General features: G+C 39.5%; 1 protein-coding gene across 3 annotated transcripts in view; it reads left to right on the top strand.

Annotated features, from left to right (window-relative positions):
• Nucleotides 1-1,823: 1,823 nt before the first annotated feature.
• NCAM2 (neural cell adhesion molecule 2) overlaps nt 1,824-19,268 on the top strand; it is a 286,486-nt gene continuing 269,041 nt past the window's right edge. For 2 of the 3 annotated variants that reach the window (XM_061453766.1, XM_061453765.1), the window contains exon 1: nt 1,824-2,032. In XM_061453766.1, the coding sequence (XP_061309750.1) occupies nt 1,981-2,032 (52 nt within the window). In that variant the 5' untranslated portion in view covers nt 1,824-1,980. The remainder of the gene's footprint in view (nt 2,033-19,268) is intronic. The other variant, XM_061453764.1, reaches the window with a different exon arrangement.

Here is a 19,268-nt window from a genome sequence, read left to right as displayed (position 1 = left end):
TGATGTCTATTTCTGTAGCTGGGTAGTGGGGCTGACGGACTCTTTCTACCTGGGAAAACTCCTTCAACAAAATACTTCCTTCTGCTGTGCTTTCTTGAACCTGCTCTAGAGGCTCCAGCCAAGTTTCTGCTATTAGGCACCTCTTCTGACACTCAAGAGTGGAATGGCTCCTAAATAGAAACCCAGTTCTCACCTAAAAGGCTTTGCCAATGATGCCATATTTTGGATTTCCAAAACCATATGAGGAATAATGGTTCCACTCCCATTTATACACACTCAAAAATGAATCTATTAATTTTATACTAGGTTACAAAAACCTTCAGGTTCAAGAGCAGGGCCATGTGGTCTGTAGCTGAGCAATAAGGTTCTGATTTATGTGATGTGGATTAACCAACCAGCAGCACAAAGCTCTCGCTTTCCCCTCTGCCAGCATTTTCTGCACGTGTTCCCAAGCGTCCTAAACCATCATCTTCCAGTTTTATTATCCATCTTGTCAATCCAAGCAAGATCTGACTACATAACTTCTTCCTCCTGTATTTCATGATTCTGTAAGACTACTGTGCAGCGTAAGTCAAGCTGGGATACCAACCATGTAATTTGCACTAGCTTTCAGAACAGGCACCCCTTGTCTCCCTCCTCCTCCCCAAATCCCAAATTGTCTGGGGGAAAAAAAAAAACTAAAAATTAGTAGGGATGTGTTAATTTGGATTAATCTTTTATTAACTACTACCATTGCTGCTTCACATTAAAATAAATCCACTTCAATCTCCTTCCTTTATCATACAGATGTAAGGTCAGAAATTCATAGAAGCTTCTTTGGAGATTACAGCTTCATAAACACTCCCTCAATCCCCCGCAAAAAAAGTCCCTCTTCAAAGTCGAGCTAGACATACCCCCAACTCTTTATCACGGGCTTGTTTCTTTTTTTTTTGTTGTTGTTGTTTGTTTGTTTGTTTTAAAGTTTTTTTTTTTTTGGTTTAGGTGGGGTTTTTTTTGCTTGTGTGTGTGTGTGTGTTTCGTTCTGGGGGGGGGGGGTGTTTAGTTTTTGTTTTTTCCTCACGAAGCAAGATGTTCGGTGAGACGGCACCGAGGCATCGAAAAGGTAAGTAATTTATTTTTTGACGGTTTTATTTCACCATCGTAAAAAGCAGAAGTATTCTTCCCCTCTGTGCTAACAGCAAACGTAAAAACTACCCAATCCCCGAGTTTCCAGACATCCAAACCAATAGGTACATGCCCAACGTGGCCAGTTACAGACGCACCCGCTTCCACCGACGTTGCGGTATTGTACCAACGAGGGAGGCGCGGGGCAACGTTAGGGCCGCGCGTGCAGCCCCCGCGCAACCTCCGCCCCTGCGCTCCGTTCCGCTCTGCTCCGCTCAAGCGCACCGGTGCCTTGCGGCAGGGGGCGGCAGGGGGCGACAGCCCCCTCGATGTGCCCCGCTGGCGCTCACGGCCGAAGAGCCGCTCTCGGCTCTCCGTGCCCTGGAGAGCTGTGGCTTCCCGGTAGGATTCTCCCATCCATCCAACTCTCCCTTTAGACTGTCTCCCCTCAGGCGACGGTGAGGGAAAACAGGCTCCGAAGGGCCGCGGTGGCGTGGGAGGGGAATTGTCTCTTCCCCCCGATCCCCCCGGGTGCTGGCAGCGGGCGGGGATTGACAGATGGACGAATGCAGGGACATTTCGAGCCCGCTGCCGCCTTTCAGCGCAGCGGAGGAATCCATCGGCACTACGCTCTCTCCACGGTTGCGGTTCGCTCCTGCGTGCGGCGCGGAGGGATACGCGTAGTCCTCCGTGTGCCCGCCCCCTGCGCGGCGGTCGCTGCCTCCCAGATATAGTGCGGCACGGGGAGGAGGTGGCAGGCAGTTGGTGAGGTGCGCTCCGCGGGTGCGGAGTGGCTGCGTGGACGGCAGCGGGGGTTTGCCTGATCTGGTTGAGCACCTCTAACTTGGAACTGTCCACCGGTGCGAGCTGCTGAACATGAGTCTTCTGCCTCTCTACCTGCTCGGATTGCTCCTCAGTAGCGGGCAAGGTAGGAGCGGGGCTACCTGGTTTTGTTTTTAATTATTATTCTTGCCTATACAGTCCGCTCGCTCAAATTAACATAGAACCAGTAAAAAAATGGAGAAAAAATAAAGCAGTGTTTGACCCTGGCGCCGAATTAAAAGGGGTGTAAAACTTGCTTCATAGCTTCCCCCTTCACCTTCCCTCTTTTTTTTTTTAAGTCTTCAAGAGGTATCATTTATGAGGGAAAAACCTCAAAACGCAAGCTAGAAGGTGCTAAGTGCACTTGGCTGCTTTGCATGGGGGTTTCGTCTTTTTCGGGGGCGGTAAATCTGGGAAGGAGATGAAACGATTTAAAATATATATCTGTCAGGGATCGTGCTTTAAAATACGCTTCTGCCTAAGGGGAAGGCAGCGTGGGCTTCGCTTTTAGAGCCGGAGAGAAGTGCTGTCGGCGGAGGCAGCCTTCCGACCTGAATTAAGTCTGCCTGGCGGGGTTGGTGTCTCCTTTTCCGAAGCCCGTTCCTCTCGCTCTGCGGGGGACACAGAGTCCGCCGGCCCGGGGGATTGGGGTTGGTGGCGGTGGCACCGGCACAACCACGGACGTCTGCGAGGAAGCAGAGTTTGTGAGATGAATTAGCGCGGCGAGGGCAGGTGTGTGCGGAGACGGGCGCGCTGAGGTTACGCCTCTGGGCGCGGTTCTGCTTTTGCATATGAATGTGCCTGTGTACGGGAGTACATACAGCGCTTCCTAAAATACGGGGGCTGTGCCGTAGCTGATATATTTTGTTCGTGGCTTTTTTGGGGTGTGTTTGTGCTAAGAAATATTTATTTAATTATTCTGGATGTCGTCGGTGTGGTCACTTCAGGATTTCTGCTACTTCAGGGAATGGGGCGGGGAAGGGCTTCCGAGCGCGGCGTGGCTCGGCGCGGGTGCCCCAGGGTGAGCGATAACCGCTGGGACAAGTTTCTGCCGCTTGTTCGTAGCGGGACCGTGCTCTCAGTGCCTCTTGCGTGGCGCCAGCCCGCCGTGAGGCGCCCAAGGCGCTGCGCTGCCCGCACCTGAGGGGCTGTTTGGGGCGGTTTTATGGGAGGGGAAAAAAAAACCCAATCCTCCAACCCCCCCGGGAGGGAGCGGCGGGGACCGTCCCTCGGCCCCTGGTGCAGCTGCCTTACAGCAGGGGGCGGCAGAGCTCCACCGCGGCCGCCCGTGCGCGGGCAGTGCCCCGCGCCGGGACGGGCGGCGGGCGCCGGAGTCGGGCAGGCGACGGGAGCCGCGAGTACCCCCGCTTCTGGGCGCCAGAGCTGGATGCCGCGCCCCGAGCCTCCGCCGGGTCATGTATGGGAGAAGCGAGATCTGTTGCACTTGAGAAAAGGGGCGGGTGAGGGGGGTTATTATGTCTGGAGGTATTAAGACCACAGCTCTGAAGGTCTTCTTCAGTGCAGTTATCGCTGGGCCTTGATACTACACAGACGTTTTCTCTCGTTGATAAGAAGCAAAGAGCCACCAGATGCTCTCAATTTATATAGAAATGCTTCTCTGTGTTTGACACCTCAGGTTGAGCTCTGGAGGTCTCCTGATTAGCAGCGATTCAGAAACAGTCCGGAGGTTTTTCAACATAGCCAGTATGAGGACGGCAAAGAAAGAGTAGAACTGGAAAGCCTCCTTTGCATTGATCTACCTAGGTGTAATGTGTGTAGAGATGTGGTGCCTATAATGGAGGAACGGTAGCAAGCTAGTTTTTGAAGTGTGATTACTGCAGCGTGGGAGGATTACATACATAGTTTTGGTGTTTTACTATCAGAGGTGTCAGGAAATAAATAATGAAGTGAAATGCTAAATGCTACCAAGCTGAGATTTCAAAAAATATAGGGGGATAGCTATGGAGGTAGATGGAAAGAAGGTGAGAAAAGCTGAATATGTCTAATATTGATCATAATTTATATTAGACTAAATTTTGAAAAAGCATCTATTTTTTTTTTTCCAAATAAAGGAAGTGTGTTGTGTTGGTGAGGGGAAGAGTAAGGTTTTTGAACTGGCTGCAGAAATAACAGGAACATGCTGCCTCAGTCTGCAGAAGGGGATAGTAAATGGGAGCAGAAAAAAAATCTGCATCTGGAAACTTGCCATTCAGGGTGCCGTGGGAGAAGGAAATTCTTCAGTGCTGCTTTTTTTTTTTTATTTTCTTCTTTTATTTTAAGAAGCATCACTGTGGTGAGGGATTTATTGTGCATCTTTTATTTTCTTTTTGGCACCTCCTTTAAGTAATTGACAATTTCTTGAAGTGATTAAAAGAATTTGAAAGGCTATTCCAAAAGCTCTTGGGATTTATCTTTTGGGAATGCAGTGGTGGGGAACATATCATCAACTAAAGGTTCTGGTGCTTGGGGGGGTCGTTTGTTTGTTTTTAAGACGCCCAGTGTTATCTGATTGTTAAATAATGATTATAAGTTTTTTGATGTTGATAGAGGGGAGTGTGGATGGTTAAGAAAAAGTAAATAACTAGATTTGGATTGTTTGCTTTGGAGATATTAAAGTCTTAGGTTAAGGATTTATATTTCTAAGAATACAGCTGCAGTAGATTTTGTGAAGAGTGACTGATTTTTTTGTTCTTTGGGAAGTAGTGGTGTTAAAAGACTGTGAAGAGGGACCTTCAGTGTGTTTATTCTGTTCTAGAAAATCAGAAGTTTGAAAATCAGTAGCAGACAGCAGACCCTTCCCCCAGCTGCATAAAGTTAAGAGCTTGAGTGTCATAATTATTTTCCATGGCTGGGTATTCTCTCTACTAATTTCATCACAAGGGGAGAGGTTTAACTGGCAGTGTTGTTATGGTAAAACAAAAGGATTGGTTTCTTTTGTTAACCTTTGAAAGCTGTACAGAAAATTCATCCAGACTAAAAGGCCCAGATTTAATTAGCTTTGCTTTAATAAAAAAGTGAAACAAAACACACCCCTACACTCCCAACAAAATAGTCTACTCCACTCTGTAAACCTGCTTTTTAACATATGTAGTGATGGAAGACGAAACTTCATTGTTTTTTACCAGTGTCTGGGGAGACCGACTTAAAGTGGATAAAATGGACATCTTTCCAGATTGCAAAATCCTATTTCTTTTATCATAGTATGCATTTCTTGAGGTTAGCAAAATTTTAAGGTGCAGTAGAAAATGTCTTGCTGTAGAATTTAATCTATTTTGTGCTCATCCAGGAATTTCATAGGAGTGAGTACTTACTCAGTCATTGTGCTGTAAGTTTCCTCTTTGCACTGCATTGATACTGAGTTTTTTTTTGTTATTTTTTTCCTGAAGAGTTCCTCTTTACAAGTGCTTATAAGGGACTGTTTGTTAATAAGGAACACCCCCAGAAAGAGATGCCAGCATGTGCATCTTATTCACACAGTCACTTTCTAGAAGCCTGCTTCTTTATGCTTTTTGTGTGGGGAGTCCTGGAAATTCTGAATTTCTTAAATCAATCAGTTTGTCTACTGGATTAAGTGGAACTAATAATTTACTCCAGTTGTATACCAGAATCTGAAACATATTGTGGGACTTCAGTTTAACCACTGTTTTCTAATACAAGTTGGTTTATACAACTGTATTAAGATTAAAATACATTTAAAATACATCTAATCTCTTCTCCTTTTCACCATTCAAAAGAGAAGGAAAAAAAAAGAAGTAATGTTTGATTTGCTTTTTGATGTGCTTCAGGTGAGGATGAGAATCAAAATCTTCCTGAAAAAAAACCTTGACTGATGAGGGGTTGTAAAAGGTTTGCTTAAGAATAGATGGTTGAGAAATGTATAGAGTTTTGTTTCATGCACCCCTGTACAAAATGGAGTTAGAAATATTTTTGTTTGAAGTAGCTCTACATTGTGAAATATATGAAAAACAAAGTCATAGAGATAAAGCTTGAAAGTCTAAGGTACTGAATAGCATAATTTTGACTTTGTCTTCTCTTAAAGCATAGGTAATATGTTTATTTAGGTAACTATTTTTATCTATGGGAGTGTTATTGGAGTGTTAGGACTGATTTGTGTACGTTCTCTGTTTCATGGCCACCTTCAGTAGTGTTTTGGGAACAAATGTTGTATTTCTTTGCCCTTTCATTGACCTTTTTCTTGGGGGCAGCTTTCCCAAGTGATTAATGTTTACTTACTGATGTTCTTCCAATTTACTCCAGTAATCTGCCTGTTGCCTTTAGCACATGTCATTTGAGTTCTCAGTAAAGGAAAGATATGGACCTGTCGGAGGCGGTCCAGGCGAGTGCCACAGAATGATTAGAGGGATGGAGCACTTCTCCTGCGAGGAGAGGCTGAGAAAGCTGGGCTCTGGGGAGACCTTATTGTGACCTTTCAGTCCTTAAAAGGAGACAGTGAGAAAGATGGGGAGAGACTTTTTAATAAGGCCTATTGCAATAGGATGAGGGGTGATGGGCTTAAACTAAAAGAGGGGAGATTCAGGCTGGAGACAGGGAAAAAATTCTTCACAATGAGGATTGTAAAGTAATGGCAGAGTTTGCTCAGAGAGGTGGCGGATGCCTCATCCCTGGAGGCATACAAGGCCAGGCTGGATGTGGTTCTGGGCAACCTGATCTCATTGAAGATGTGCCTGCTTGTTGTAGGGGGGCTGGGCTAGAAGACCTTTGGTCCCTTCCAACTCAAACTATTCTATGATTCTATGAATTGAGTCAAGTTAATAAGATGTTCTGGGGAACATGTGGTTTAACCACACTGTAATTTGTATCTGTGGGCTGAAAATCCATTAGCGAGAGTGGATATAGACTTCTCTAGATAAAGAATCTGGATAATGACTGATATGCATATTTAAAACAGTTTATAACGACTAATTGATGGCATATGGTTTTATTTGGGAGGGTTTTTTTAGCACCTTTTTTTTTTATAAAAGAAGGGCAGTATACTTGATGAAGCATATCCTAAGGCTTTACATGTCACAGGTAATTTCATTTTAATTTTTTTTTAATCAGCCTCCTTTGAAATTCAGAAATGGGAGAGACATGAGAGAACTTAATGGATATACTAATGTATTCAAATCTGAAGGCAGCTTGCAGTTACTTGAAGAGTCTGGGTATGCCCATCTTCAGTAACATAATTCTGCATTCTTTCACAAAATCTCTTAATGGCTTTTGTAGCTCAGCTTCTCTTTAAAGGATATCAAGGAAATGAAAAGAGTTAATATAAAATAGCAAGATATTCTTCAGATGTCTTGTATTTATACTGTAACATCTTCAATGGGGCATCTGCAAGCATAAGCTTCTTATTTTTGCTATATGGCTGAATTTTTATATTAGTTGCTATAATTTGACTGATGACATTGTTAATTGGAGAAGACATTTTCTGATCTGCTTTGCTATGGATGCACTCAGAATCTACCCATTAATTTCTTGAATGAAAGGAATAAAGGAACATAAACGGGGGGGAGTCATCTATCTGGCTACAAGTATTTGTGGTAACAGCTTATGATATAAAACTTTTGTACTGGAAAAGAAATACTTTAAAAAGTTACTTAAAGTGTATGTGGAAAGGAAATGAAGAATACATATGCATACACAAGTCTACTTTTAGGAAACCTTGTTTAGCAAGACCCCTAAGTCTTTAAATAACCTGTGTTTGAGTAGCTCCATGAAAGCACTGTTGGCTAAATTAATCCAGAGGCTGACATGTGAAGCTGGAGTCAGTTGACTTCAGTAGGATTTGTCACTATGGGATATGGAAAATACCTCTTGAAATTGCAGGAAGTAAACAGCTTTCATTTTTGAAATGGGATGAGATAGGACAATACTATCCATATATATGCTGCTGCTATAATTTAAGGAATACCGAGTAACAGAAAATTTTGCTTTGATCTAGGTTTTGATGCATGGATGCGTTAATGACATGACACAGGAATAATGACTTGAACTACAGTTATAAAGGAAGACTACTGCAGAATAAGATGTATATATAATGTAGTTATTAAATATGAACATGACTGACCATTGTGGCCAAACTCTACTGACTTTAGTCAGAGGAGGATTTCTATTGACTTGAGTTAGTGTTTCCATGAGAAAGAAATAGGACCAGTTCTTTAAAAGCAGTTATTTTAGTGTCTCAAGTTAATTTGTGAAGGAGGCAGACGGTGAAGTATATCAACTAAAAATTCATTATGTGGTTTATGCCTATTTAAGAATATTGCTACCATTAAAAAGAAAAAACAAAACACCCCAAATCAACAAACCCAAACACCTCCTGAAATGTTTTACCTGTTACCTGCTCCTTTTAGAAAAGGAAAAAAGAACAGTTGTTTGGTTTCATCTGTTCTTTCGTATGATACACACCAGCTTGTCATTTGCCACCAGGTTCCATGATAGGTATGTTATTTGAAATAGTTTGTGGATGGTCAACATCCAGATAAAACTTGAGAAGCAACATTAAGTACTATGAGGGTTTAGTCAGCTTCTTCATTGGTCCTGCCTATCATTACTGAAATAAATTTCCTCTTATACAAGTCCTAAGCAAATTCCTTCAAGAACTAGCTTTCCATAAAGAGTGTAAAGCATTGACATGTTAATTTGTGTTTATTTAAGACATAGTGGCTCTTTTCCAGGAAAAATGGAGAGGGGAGTAGAAGTGGCTTTGTTTGCCCAGTTTTGTTGTCCTACCTGAATTTTTATTGTGACTTTAGAAGGATACATTATTGTTTAGTGTTCTAATTACCTAACTAGAACTGGTAAAAAGTAGACCAAGGTTGATGAATAACTTCATAATTGAGCAAAATTCAAAGTAATACATAATATACCTGTAGCATATGAATAACTTATTTAGGGTGTGAATGAAAATTCCCTTTTCAAAATTACATTTCCAGCTAGATAATATTAAATGAATTATTTACATTGCAGTTGTAGCCTAGGTAGCAATACCAGTTGTTTGACTGGCTATGACCTGAAATTCATACTTTCAATTAATACATGAAATTCATAGAAGAAGTTGCTGTGCTTTGTCCAAGAGGTGCCATTTGGAGCATACTGTGAATTCAGTTTAAAAATAAAATCATTGCCATCAATTTTCTTGCTATTAAAACACATTGCACCATATTCAGTTAAGCTGCAAGCAATTTCAAACCCATTAACTTCATGGACCTTTGTACTGCAGCTGTATTTGGCTTGTGTGAAGTCAGGTCTGTACTTAAAATACTGAAAAAAGAGATATAAAGCAGCATATGGAAATCCTCATGGCATGTGTCACAGGCATGTACAGGTAGGGAGAGGTAATTCTGTCTCTTAATATGAGTAGTTTTCTGTACCTATCATATAAAATTTTCTTCCTAATAACAGGAAAGTTGTGATCAAAACTGCAGTATTACTATGTCAGTATTACGTCACTTTATCTTAATTAGTCAAAACAAAATAAAGATCCTTGGTTTTGGGGAGAGGGTAGAAAAGGGGGATGTAAGTATTCTGAAGACCAGTTAACAGGAATAACATAACATTATCTTTACAGTTCTTGAACATCCCATACTTGTAAACTAACATGCTTTGAGATCAGAACAAAGATCGATGTGCTCCAGTGACCTTGATCCAACAGAGACTCAAGACAGGAGTCATAAGGGAACAGAATAAATACAGAATGAGAAGAGTGTGCTACTTCTGTCAGTGCAGCTACAATGTTCAGGGATATGTCGGGTTACATCTATGTGATCTTCCTAAATAATCTTGGCAGATCTTTGTTGTGTGAATTTGTTCGTGTATCTGTCAATACTTTGACCTACTTGGTTCACTGTGTCAGCAACTTAAGGGAAAAATGTGGAAAGAAGCCTGAAAAAAAAATAAACTTCAGGCCCTTAGTTGCTGAACTGTAAGTTGGGGAGTAATATTGTTCCCTTCTTCAACTCTTCTATGGCATCCAGAATTGTATGTACCGAAGACAAGCTGCCCACCTCTTGTGTGTCAGGCTCCAAACTACATTATAGTTACGGACTTTCCATCATTTTTTTACATGTCTTGTTTTGTTTGTTGTTTCTTTCCTAGCATTTTTTTAATACTTTATTTATTTTCCTAGCCTTTTGAAAATGGAAATCTTAATTTAACAAATGATGATGTGAAGTGCTCAAATGCTAAACTGATCTGCATCAGGTCAATTTAAAAAAAAAAAATGGCCCAAACCCAAAATGCCTCCTAGTTCATAAGTATCTCTTTTGCTCTCTAATCAGTGTTTGAAATGCTGACTTACAAGGGAGCAGTTACCCTGGTAAAATGAAAACTGAGAGATATTTGATTGCTGGGAAGACGACTCCCAGGATTGAACACATAGAGACTGCAGAGGTACTTGAAAGCATGATATATGAGTAAATGGATGTAAACTAGTTACAAAAAACCCTTCAGGATAAAAACTAATTTCTGTCTGTAAAAGCAGTGAATCTGGAGCATTACAGGAGAGAGAGGAGTGTGGTTATTCTTAAGATGGTTCTTTATTAATTTATGAAAGTATTACATTTAATGGGTCCCTCAAATGTCCCAGGAGATCCCTTCAAATGATGTGCTTCTAAGGCATTCGTCATATAAAGGTTCTCAGACATGGATCAAAAATAATTTTCAAATTGCTGAATGATGATTTCTGGAAAATATAATTGAGGGTTTCTTATCTATTAATAGGTGTTAGATAACAGATCTTGCTACTTAATGCAGTAAGAATTGCTAAGTGTTCTTTGGGACCTGTTGCAAATCTGTTGGTGGTGTTAGATGTTTTCTGTACATTTAAAGAAAAAATACTCTGTACAATTTCTTTTTCTGGAAAAGCTAAAAAAAAAAGATTTAGATGCTGGTTTCAAATGTTTTTTACTTTTTGTTTGTTAAGATAAGAAAAATCTCATGCTACTGAAAATAGTCTAAAACTGTTAGAAAATGCAGCCTTAAATTATTTATTTGCATATATAATTAAGTACCAAGACAAAAAATGTACAATGAAACACTGTTTTTTGCTAATCACCTCTGATTTTTGTATGACATGCATATTTCAAAATAGGTTTGGTTTTGTTGCTTTCAGCTTGCTTTTTGTTCCTGAATTATAATTTTGTAAACCTTATCTGAGATTTGAAATTAAAGATGAATTATAGCCAACTGGGAATTGCTATTGATAATAAATACAATAATTAGTGGGCTCCTGTGCTTCCTGTGTTGGGGAATAATATCTAACCTTAGATACATGGAAAACCGAATGTTGACTTTTTCCAGTGAAGGCTGTCCATAGTATAAGATGAATTATTATACCATGTAAACCATATACCATATTATAACTATCTGTCTCTAGCCTGTATAGCTTAAGAAAATCATGTTGTGAGAGATGAGTTCTGCTGACAGAACTGAGCACACCCTGCAGCCACGGAACTCCCACTGAAGTTGATAGGATGCTTGTGTGCCAAGAGTACTGTTTCAGGGGTTGTACTGATGGCAGCTTTCAGGGTCTGATTGAAGCTTTCGGGAGGTGTATAAGTCCCATGTGAGTATATGTGAATTTCTATTTAGCAAAGAACAGAAAATAAAGCTCTGACTTTATGCGCATTTAAGTAGTGGGCATGTTTATAAAGTACTGCTGAAAAAGTGTGGCACTAATCCAGCAAAAGAACTAAAGGGATGTTCTGTTGTGCCAGGTTCAATTCAAGATAGTATGAGACAAAAAGGATATTCTTCTGGGTTTTTTATTTTTTTTTGTAATAAAACCAAAGATATTTGTAAGCTACTGATTTTATAACCTCCCTCTGGGAATGTATGAGAAAGTTGAGCTTTGCATGATTAATCATTATAGTCACTTAGTTGTTGCAGCCCAAGTCATAGCTGTGTTGGAGAGTTTAACATTTAGTATAAAAGTTAATAATTTGGTTTAGTGTTTTTGAGAGTTTTGATTTACTTGTTGGCTTTGGTTTGTGCCTTTTGTGATGCTAGTCAAAATTGTTCCGTGTTGAGATCGTGCCTGTAGGACTGTAAGTGTACTGTCAAGAGTGATCAGATGTTAAATGGATTTGTGCCAGTTTACGGCAGTTCCACATACGGGGTTCAACAGCTTTAGCATTTAGTTGAAATAATCCTCCCCAGCACTTTTGCATTACGTTTGGATTATACAGCCTGTTTACATACAGAATTTATGCTGCTGGGTTTGAGAACTCTCTCATAGGTGATATTTTCTATGCAGTTCTCCTCAACTCATGGTAGACTTATTCTGATTTTACCAGTCTTAGAAGTAAACTTACACGTTTGTTTAGTATCACAGTAGCTGGTTTCAGTTCTGATTTGCTTACATGATGCTAATGTTAAAATGTATTTTGATCTTCTATTCACTTTTTTCTGTCATTTGTAAACATTAATATTGATCAAAATTTTCCTAGGTGTATTCTGAAACCCTAGGAATCACCTGTTTGATTCGGTGCAGCCCTTTACGTGCCACAGTCTGATAGTTTTTTTTGGTTGTGTTTTTTCATAGGTACAAGAGTGAACAAGTCTGCTGTATACAAGAGCAGATCTGACTGGGGAAAAAATAGTAATCTGTAAAAAATGTTGATGAAAATAAATATACTTCTCCATGAATTGTTTATTTTGCATTTTTGGCTATCAGGACCTTATTTAAAAGCCAAACAAAAAAAAACACCCAACCATCCAGAGCCAAACAAAACCAAGAAGTACTCCTTTTCAGGAGTCATTTTGCTCCTAGATGGAGTTCTGATATCTGTTCTTCCATGTTCTTCCTAAACTAGGGGTGGCAACTGTAGCCATTGAGTGGACTGAAAAATTAAAAGAGACTTTATAATCATGTCAATATTATAAAAATAATTTTAAAGAATATTATTTGATTTGTTGTTACTAGCAAATGTTACTGTTGCTTTAATGCATCTTCAGTCTGTTTGTGACTTTTCCAGACCATGAAGCTCACTTAATACAGTCCTGAAAGTTTTCTAGGTAGTCTTTGTTACACCCCAATCAATCAAAGTTAGCCTGAGAGAAAAACCTTTTACTGTTTGTAACTACACTGGATCTATTTCATGTGACCTACAGATATTAAAGAAGTAATATCTCTGCCAACCTATAGAACATCACTGCAGAAACAGATTGTTCTATTTTTACCTATGAAAATAGCATAATGAATTGTTTTAAATACATTTTTGAGTGTTTGATCAGAAGAAAGTGTTGTAATGTTGGGGGAGAGAGGAAAGGAAATGCAAGCAGCAAGAAGGAAAGAATAACTAATATTTGTTAAAGTTGCATGTTTTGCTGTAAGAGGAGACACTTCTTTCCTTATTTGTTTGGGGTTCTTTTTTTTGTTTGGGTTTTTTAATTGGTTGCCTGTTTAAAAAGTAAAAATATGTTTTCATAGTCCAGGTGTGATTTGAAGCATCAGACAAATTTTCACATGATGTTTCTGAAATTTTATTCTTAACTCTAAGTACAGCTTGTCTTCCAGTGTTATCTTCTGCATGACAGGCTTTTTGTGTTTAGCACCGAGTTGTCTTTTTTGTCATAAGAACACTGAAGGCTGAACAAAGGTCAGTTGGACTGTTTCCTCGAGATAGAATGCATATTAAGAGCCATGTTTGCAGACATCATGACATACTGTGTGGCGTCATTTTCTGTTAACATCTAGTTCTGTTTGTTTTACCTACTATAGACTGTTAGGCAACCTTGATCACTTCCATGCAAAGAAATTATCATAAGGTTTCTAAGTGTTGGGAAGAGGTAATTAGGCATTCTCACAAGTGTTCATTAGATTCATAAAAACAGAATAGCTTCACTTTTCATCTTTCCCTTGAACTGTAGTCACAGTTGCAAATACATGTTCCAAGTTTATTTTGCTTATCAATTCAGTTTTAAAAGTAATATCTTAAAATTCTGTTACCTGAAGTTTTTCTGAAATGCAGTCCTAAAAATAGGTGCACATCTGTGACGAAGAATTACTAAACCAGCAAAAATGAGAATATAAGCTTCTGTAAGTGGGAAGGGGGGGGGGGGGAGAAGAAAAAATGCATGGTGAAGTAAAAGCTACTTTTCACAGTAAACAGTTTTATACAACACAAACATCTGTATTATCAGTCTGAGTTTAATTGTTCATGGCATATATTTGTAAAGGCTTAATTCCTAACTATGTAAAGAAGTGTGTTTAATTTCTTTTAGTCTTCACTTTTGTCCTGGGTTCAGCAGTAGCAGTCATGTTTCTCCTCCTTGGTAGCTGGTGCAGTGCAGTGTTTTGACTTTCGGCTCGGGAACAGAGCTGATAGAGATGTTTTGGTTTGGCCAAGGACTTTGTGAGCCTCATGCTCTGCCAGGGAGGAGGGGAAGCTGGGAGGAAGCAGAGACAGGACACCTGACCCAAACTGACCAAAGAGCTATTCCATACCACAGCACGTCATGCCCAGGATGTAACTGGGAGTTAGCCAGAAGGGCTGGGAGACTGCAGGGTTGGAGGAGGTATCGGTCGGAGCTTGGTCAGGCTTGGGGGGCGAGTTATCGGTCAGCGGGTGGTGGGGTGTTGTATTCTGTTCCCTTGTTATTTCCTTTATCATTATTATCATTGGTGGTAGCAGTAGTGATTTGTGTTATACCTTAGTTACTAAACTGTTCTTATCTCAACCCGTGGTAGTTGCATTCTTTTGATTCTCCTCTCCGTCCCTCCGAGAGCAGGGGGAGGGCAAGAAAGGGGGGGAAGTGAGCGAACGAATTACCTGACTGGGTTTAAACCACGACAACTTTATAAAAATAGTTCTGAGTTCCTTCTGTCTTACAAGAACTAACATGAGAGTGGAAACAGTTAACCTTCTCAGACTTGTGGAGTTAATGCTATGCTTTGCTCTACATCTGTTTGGCAGAAGTTTTCTCTACCACTGTTTCCATTCACTTGCATCAAGCAACATAAGTGCATTATTGAAACTGAATTTTTTGAGGTATGATGTTAGGGAAGTAAATATTTATGTGGTAAGATTTTTCATTCCAGTGTCTTACTTTTGATAATGCAGATAATCAGTTTACTACCTTGCAATAAAAAGTGCTCATTCAACTGAGAAATGAAGTACATCATTTGCTGGTAATAACAAGGAACCTTTCTTGTTTTCAGAATACACTATTGTGTTTTAAAAACTGTTTTAAAAATATATGTTCATTTGTTGTCATAGTTAGATATTGGCATAAAGAAATCTATTATCATAAAGAGAAGCTGAAGAAAGCTAAATGAGGATGGAAACTTTCTGGATTTTAGTTTAGAAAGACCACTGTCTTTTTCTGTAAGGTTTTCTCCTGTGTTTTCCACAATTATCTGTTCAGGATTGCTGATGAAATCTAAAACTACTTCTGTATACTTGTCTTTGGAACATGTATGCTGCTTAGTATCAATAACATGGTGAGGAATTGTCAGTGTGACATATACTAATCCTCACAATACCTCCAGCCTCACTATTGGAAAATAAAGGGATTAAGCTAGCAGGTATGTCCACTTACTCTCTTCTAGGCAGATTCAAACTCTACCTGTGCATGCTCCCAGTTAACTGAAGACAAACTAGCCCCGCATCAAAACCTGAAACTGCCATTCCTGTGACAATGCTTGAAGAAACTGTTAAGGCTTATTAATGTTAGTATACTGTTGTGGTAATTACAGATACACAAATTGCCATTAGGTTGCATCTGGCCATCTTAGAGTGTTGCATCTGCCTGCCAAAGGTTGTGCTGATGTGCCCACAGCAAGATAAAGGCAGGATGGAGCAAAGATCTTCAAGTTAAAGAAAACCTAAACCACAACATCGACCTTGTGGCACAGTGCCCACTCCTGTCAGGAACAGAACTGGAGGAAGACCTCTGACTCCTAGTTACTAGTTTCATTTCCCATAGGTTGTGGCCATGTTGACATAACGTATATTGCTTCCAGACTTTAGGTGTCTCTGCATCATACCTACTCACATTTCTGCTGCTGATGTCATAGGCACAGCTAGCTTGGTCCACAAGTGTGCATATGTGATCTAAGTATGGGAGATGTCACACAGCAGTAAATGCAATTCAGTCTCCTGAGTCTTTAGGGTAGTACCCTAAGAATTGAATCATCTTTTTGGATGCTTGATGTTACTCTAAATTGCAGAAAGCCACACTGACCTTTATGCTAACTTTATTAGGGGCACTTAATGTGGCACATTGTTCTGAGAGTACCCATGCAGTTTATACTCAAGAAGGAAGAATTGAACGTTATCCTTCTGAAAGCCAGTCCAGTACCAGATTCAAATAGGAATAACTGAGATGTTGTTAGCTACTAGTGAGAAAGGAAATCACAGCTTTATTAAATCATAATACTTAGTGTTTCAAATTTAGGTCATTACTCTTTATCTTCAGTCAAACTATATTTTTGTTCTTCATACAACTAAGATCAACAATTAAAACTGATAGATTGAATCACAACCACTTCTAGACAATAGAATAGGTATCCATTTAAACAGAGTAGAACAATTTTATGAAAAAGTATGAAAGACTATAGGTTTCTAGTTAGAACATAGCTAGGAGGTAGGAAGAACCCAGGTAGCTGGGTTCTTCCAATGTGAAGCTTTGTGACTTAAGACAAATAATTTTTTATGTCCCTCAGCAATTTTACCTGTTATTATGGCCCAATCAACTAGGTTTGGCATAAGAAAGAAAAAGGAGATGTTAATGTTGCATCTTAGACAGTAATCCTTACTTAATATGTTGGATTTTGATTTAGTTCTGTCACTCTGTGAAACAGAAATACCTTAATTTTACTGCCATGGTTTTGCTAAAACTTGTTTCTCTTTTTGCATTAAACCCAGGATGTGAAAATGACGTATTTATTTATAAGATGATAGAAGTCGTGCTCCTGTGGATGCTCTTGTCCTTAATTGTACCAAGATTCCCCATTTTATTGATGTGAAATGAAATGTAAAGAGGCTTGATCAAGGTGAATTATGAATCCAGGATTGAGTCAGCTGTCCTGATTTCATTGGGGTGCTTTAACAGTCACCTTGCTTTCATTTTATGTTAAGATACGGAGTCAAAACTGACATGAAAACATGCAGGAATTGTAAACTGATTTCATTGTTGTTCTTTAGGGTCATGCATGCTGATTTCAGCAGCTGTATTTTAAATGGACTTGATCTGAGGCTAGTGTTTGGTGGGTGTGATGATTTGGCATTCTTTTAAGATCCTAAGGAGTATCCCCAGAAGTCATTATTTAAATCTGCAGATTAGCAAGTGAAATGCTTGGCTCTTCTTTTTAAGATGACAAGGAAACTAAATAGATGGTGCTTTCTGGTGAAAGACTGGATGGGGGGGAGCCAAAGTACGAAAACAAAGCAGAAAACCCCACAAAATGCATCCCAACACAAACCCGAAAACCACCTTAGAGACTCTGGAAGATCTGTGTTTTAAGTGTTTATGTACCCCACTCACTACTCAGACACTGCATCAGAAGTTTATGTTTTTTGTAGTTTTGGAATAATAGCTGTCATTGGTTATCTCTTTGAAGAATGAAAGTGAATAACCAAATAGTTTTCTTTCCATGGCCAAACAGGCTGTGTGTTAGTGTTCAAGGCTGGTTGTGAATGCTGGACTGGTAACACTTTCAGTAGATGACATTAGGTGAGAAAGATACTGTCGGTATTGATAGACTCAGAATCTGCCTAAGCTCTTTTTTCTTTCTTGCAAATTGCATTTACTAAAATTGTCAGACTGGATATCTGCAGTCTTAGGGTTTTGTATCTATTTTTGGAATTAAGGTGGGCCTCCTTTAGTGTTCCTCAGTTTGCTTCCTTTCAAAGGGAAGTGTCATGATGTTACATAGCTGTCTTTGTATGATCCCCAAACACATTGAAATATTAGTACAAAAAAGTGAAATTAATTACTGGTGACATTAGTTTCAAATACAGAAGCAGTAAAATAATGATAGCAATTCTGTAATCTGTTAACAGAAAAAAAAAGGCAATAATGTTACTTATGCAAACATTTTGCGTGGACATTTTAGAGGGCACCAAATGCTGGTACAAGCTGTGTGGATTCTTGACTCAGCACTAAAAATATGGGAGTGCTCTGAAATGCTGATTGAAACACACATTCCCTGATCCCCTAGCACAAATGAGAGAATGGAGTAATTAGAGGGGCCAAATTTATGTTTGGTGCATTGTTTGTACACATAAGAGGTTATCTGTTGCTGTAAATTGGATTAGCTATATAAACAGTAGCATAATTTATTTAAGGTCATGTCTCAAAGACTTGGAAAAGAATAGTGGAAGAACAGTAAGGGTACTGTAAAGAGATTTACAGAGAATGCAGCTGTACTTGCATGTAGGCAATTTATGTATAGCTGGATATATTTTAATACACTAGAATTTCTTTATGTTTTAACCATTGGCAATGTAGGGAGCTTGCAACTCCACATTTCAGTGGAAGCTTTAAACTTGTGTGTAAGGGCTGTTGAAATTACGTATTTTAAACCAATCATATTTCATGAATTCATAAAATCAATCACCACCTCCTTCTGAGTATGTATGAATATTCATACTTCTTCCCCAGATGATTTACTGAAATGATGATGCACTTTTCAAATGGATATATATAGCTGGTATGCTGAAGTCAATGACATAACTTCTGTTTAACTTTGGCAGTGGTTGGATTTTGTTCAGTGACCTCTCACTTAGGTACTGAAAGGAATGCTTTGGGAAGCTTCCCTGCCTGCAGCCACTGTGATGGCATGAGAGGCACAGTCAGGTGGCTCCATACTAGCTCTGCAGAGGTCCGTTAGCACAGTCTGAGATGCATTGCTCCTCTCTTGCATTTCACAGGGCTGAAACAAACGTGCTTCTTGCGCCCTTTGCATAGGGACTACTCAGATGAAGAAACGTATAACCTATGCTGACCTAAACAAGTTAAACAATGATTAATATTGTTAGCATTTACCACTGGGTAACTCCCGACAGAAAGGTAACGCAACTTGGTCAGGCATACAGGGACTTTTTTTTTTTTGAGAATATTTTTAATTTCTCTATTCTGTTGGATCTTCAGTGCATATTTTCTAATTTCTCTGGTCTTTACTTGGTGTCTTCTCTAATGGGGCTCTCTGATTTTTTGAGAAAGATGAACACTGTAAATGCTTTAAAATTTGTCACTTAAATACTTCTTGGAAATGATGTGAGTAGCTTTAACAAAAAGGATACTTTTAAATGAAAATGTTTATTTCCTCATGTTTAAATAAGCTGCTTGACAAGAACAGTTACTTTATTAGAAATTGCAGTTTATTGCCTGTA

Source organism: Pezoporus flaviventris, unplaced genomic scaffold (assembly GCF_033815535.1).
Source record: "Pezoporus flaviventris isolate CSIRO_AGI_PZ_B2104156 unplaced genomic scaffold, CSIRO_AGI_Pfla_v1 ptg000015l, whole genome shotgun sequence".
NCBI lineage: Eukaryota > Metazoa > Chordata > Aves > Psittaciformes > Psittacidae > Pezoporus > Pezoporus flaviventris.
Note: the sequence above shows the minus strand (reverse complement) of the source record. Positions and strands in the feature narration are given on the sequence as shown.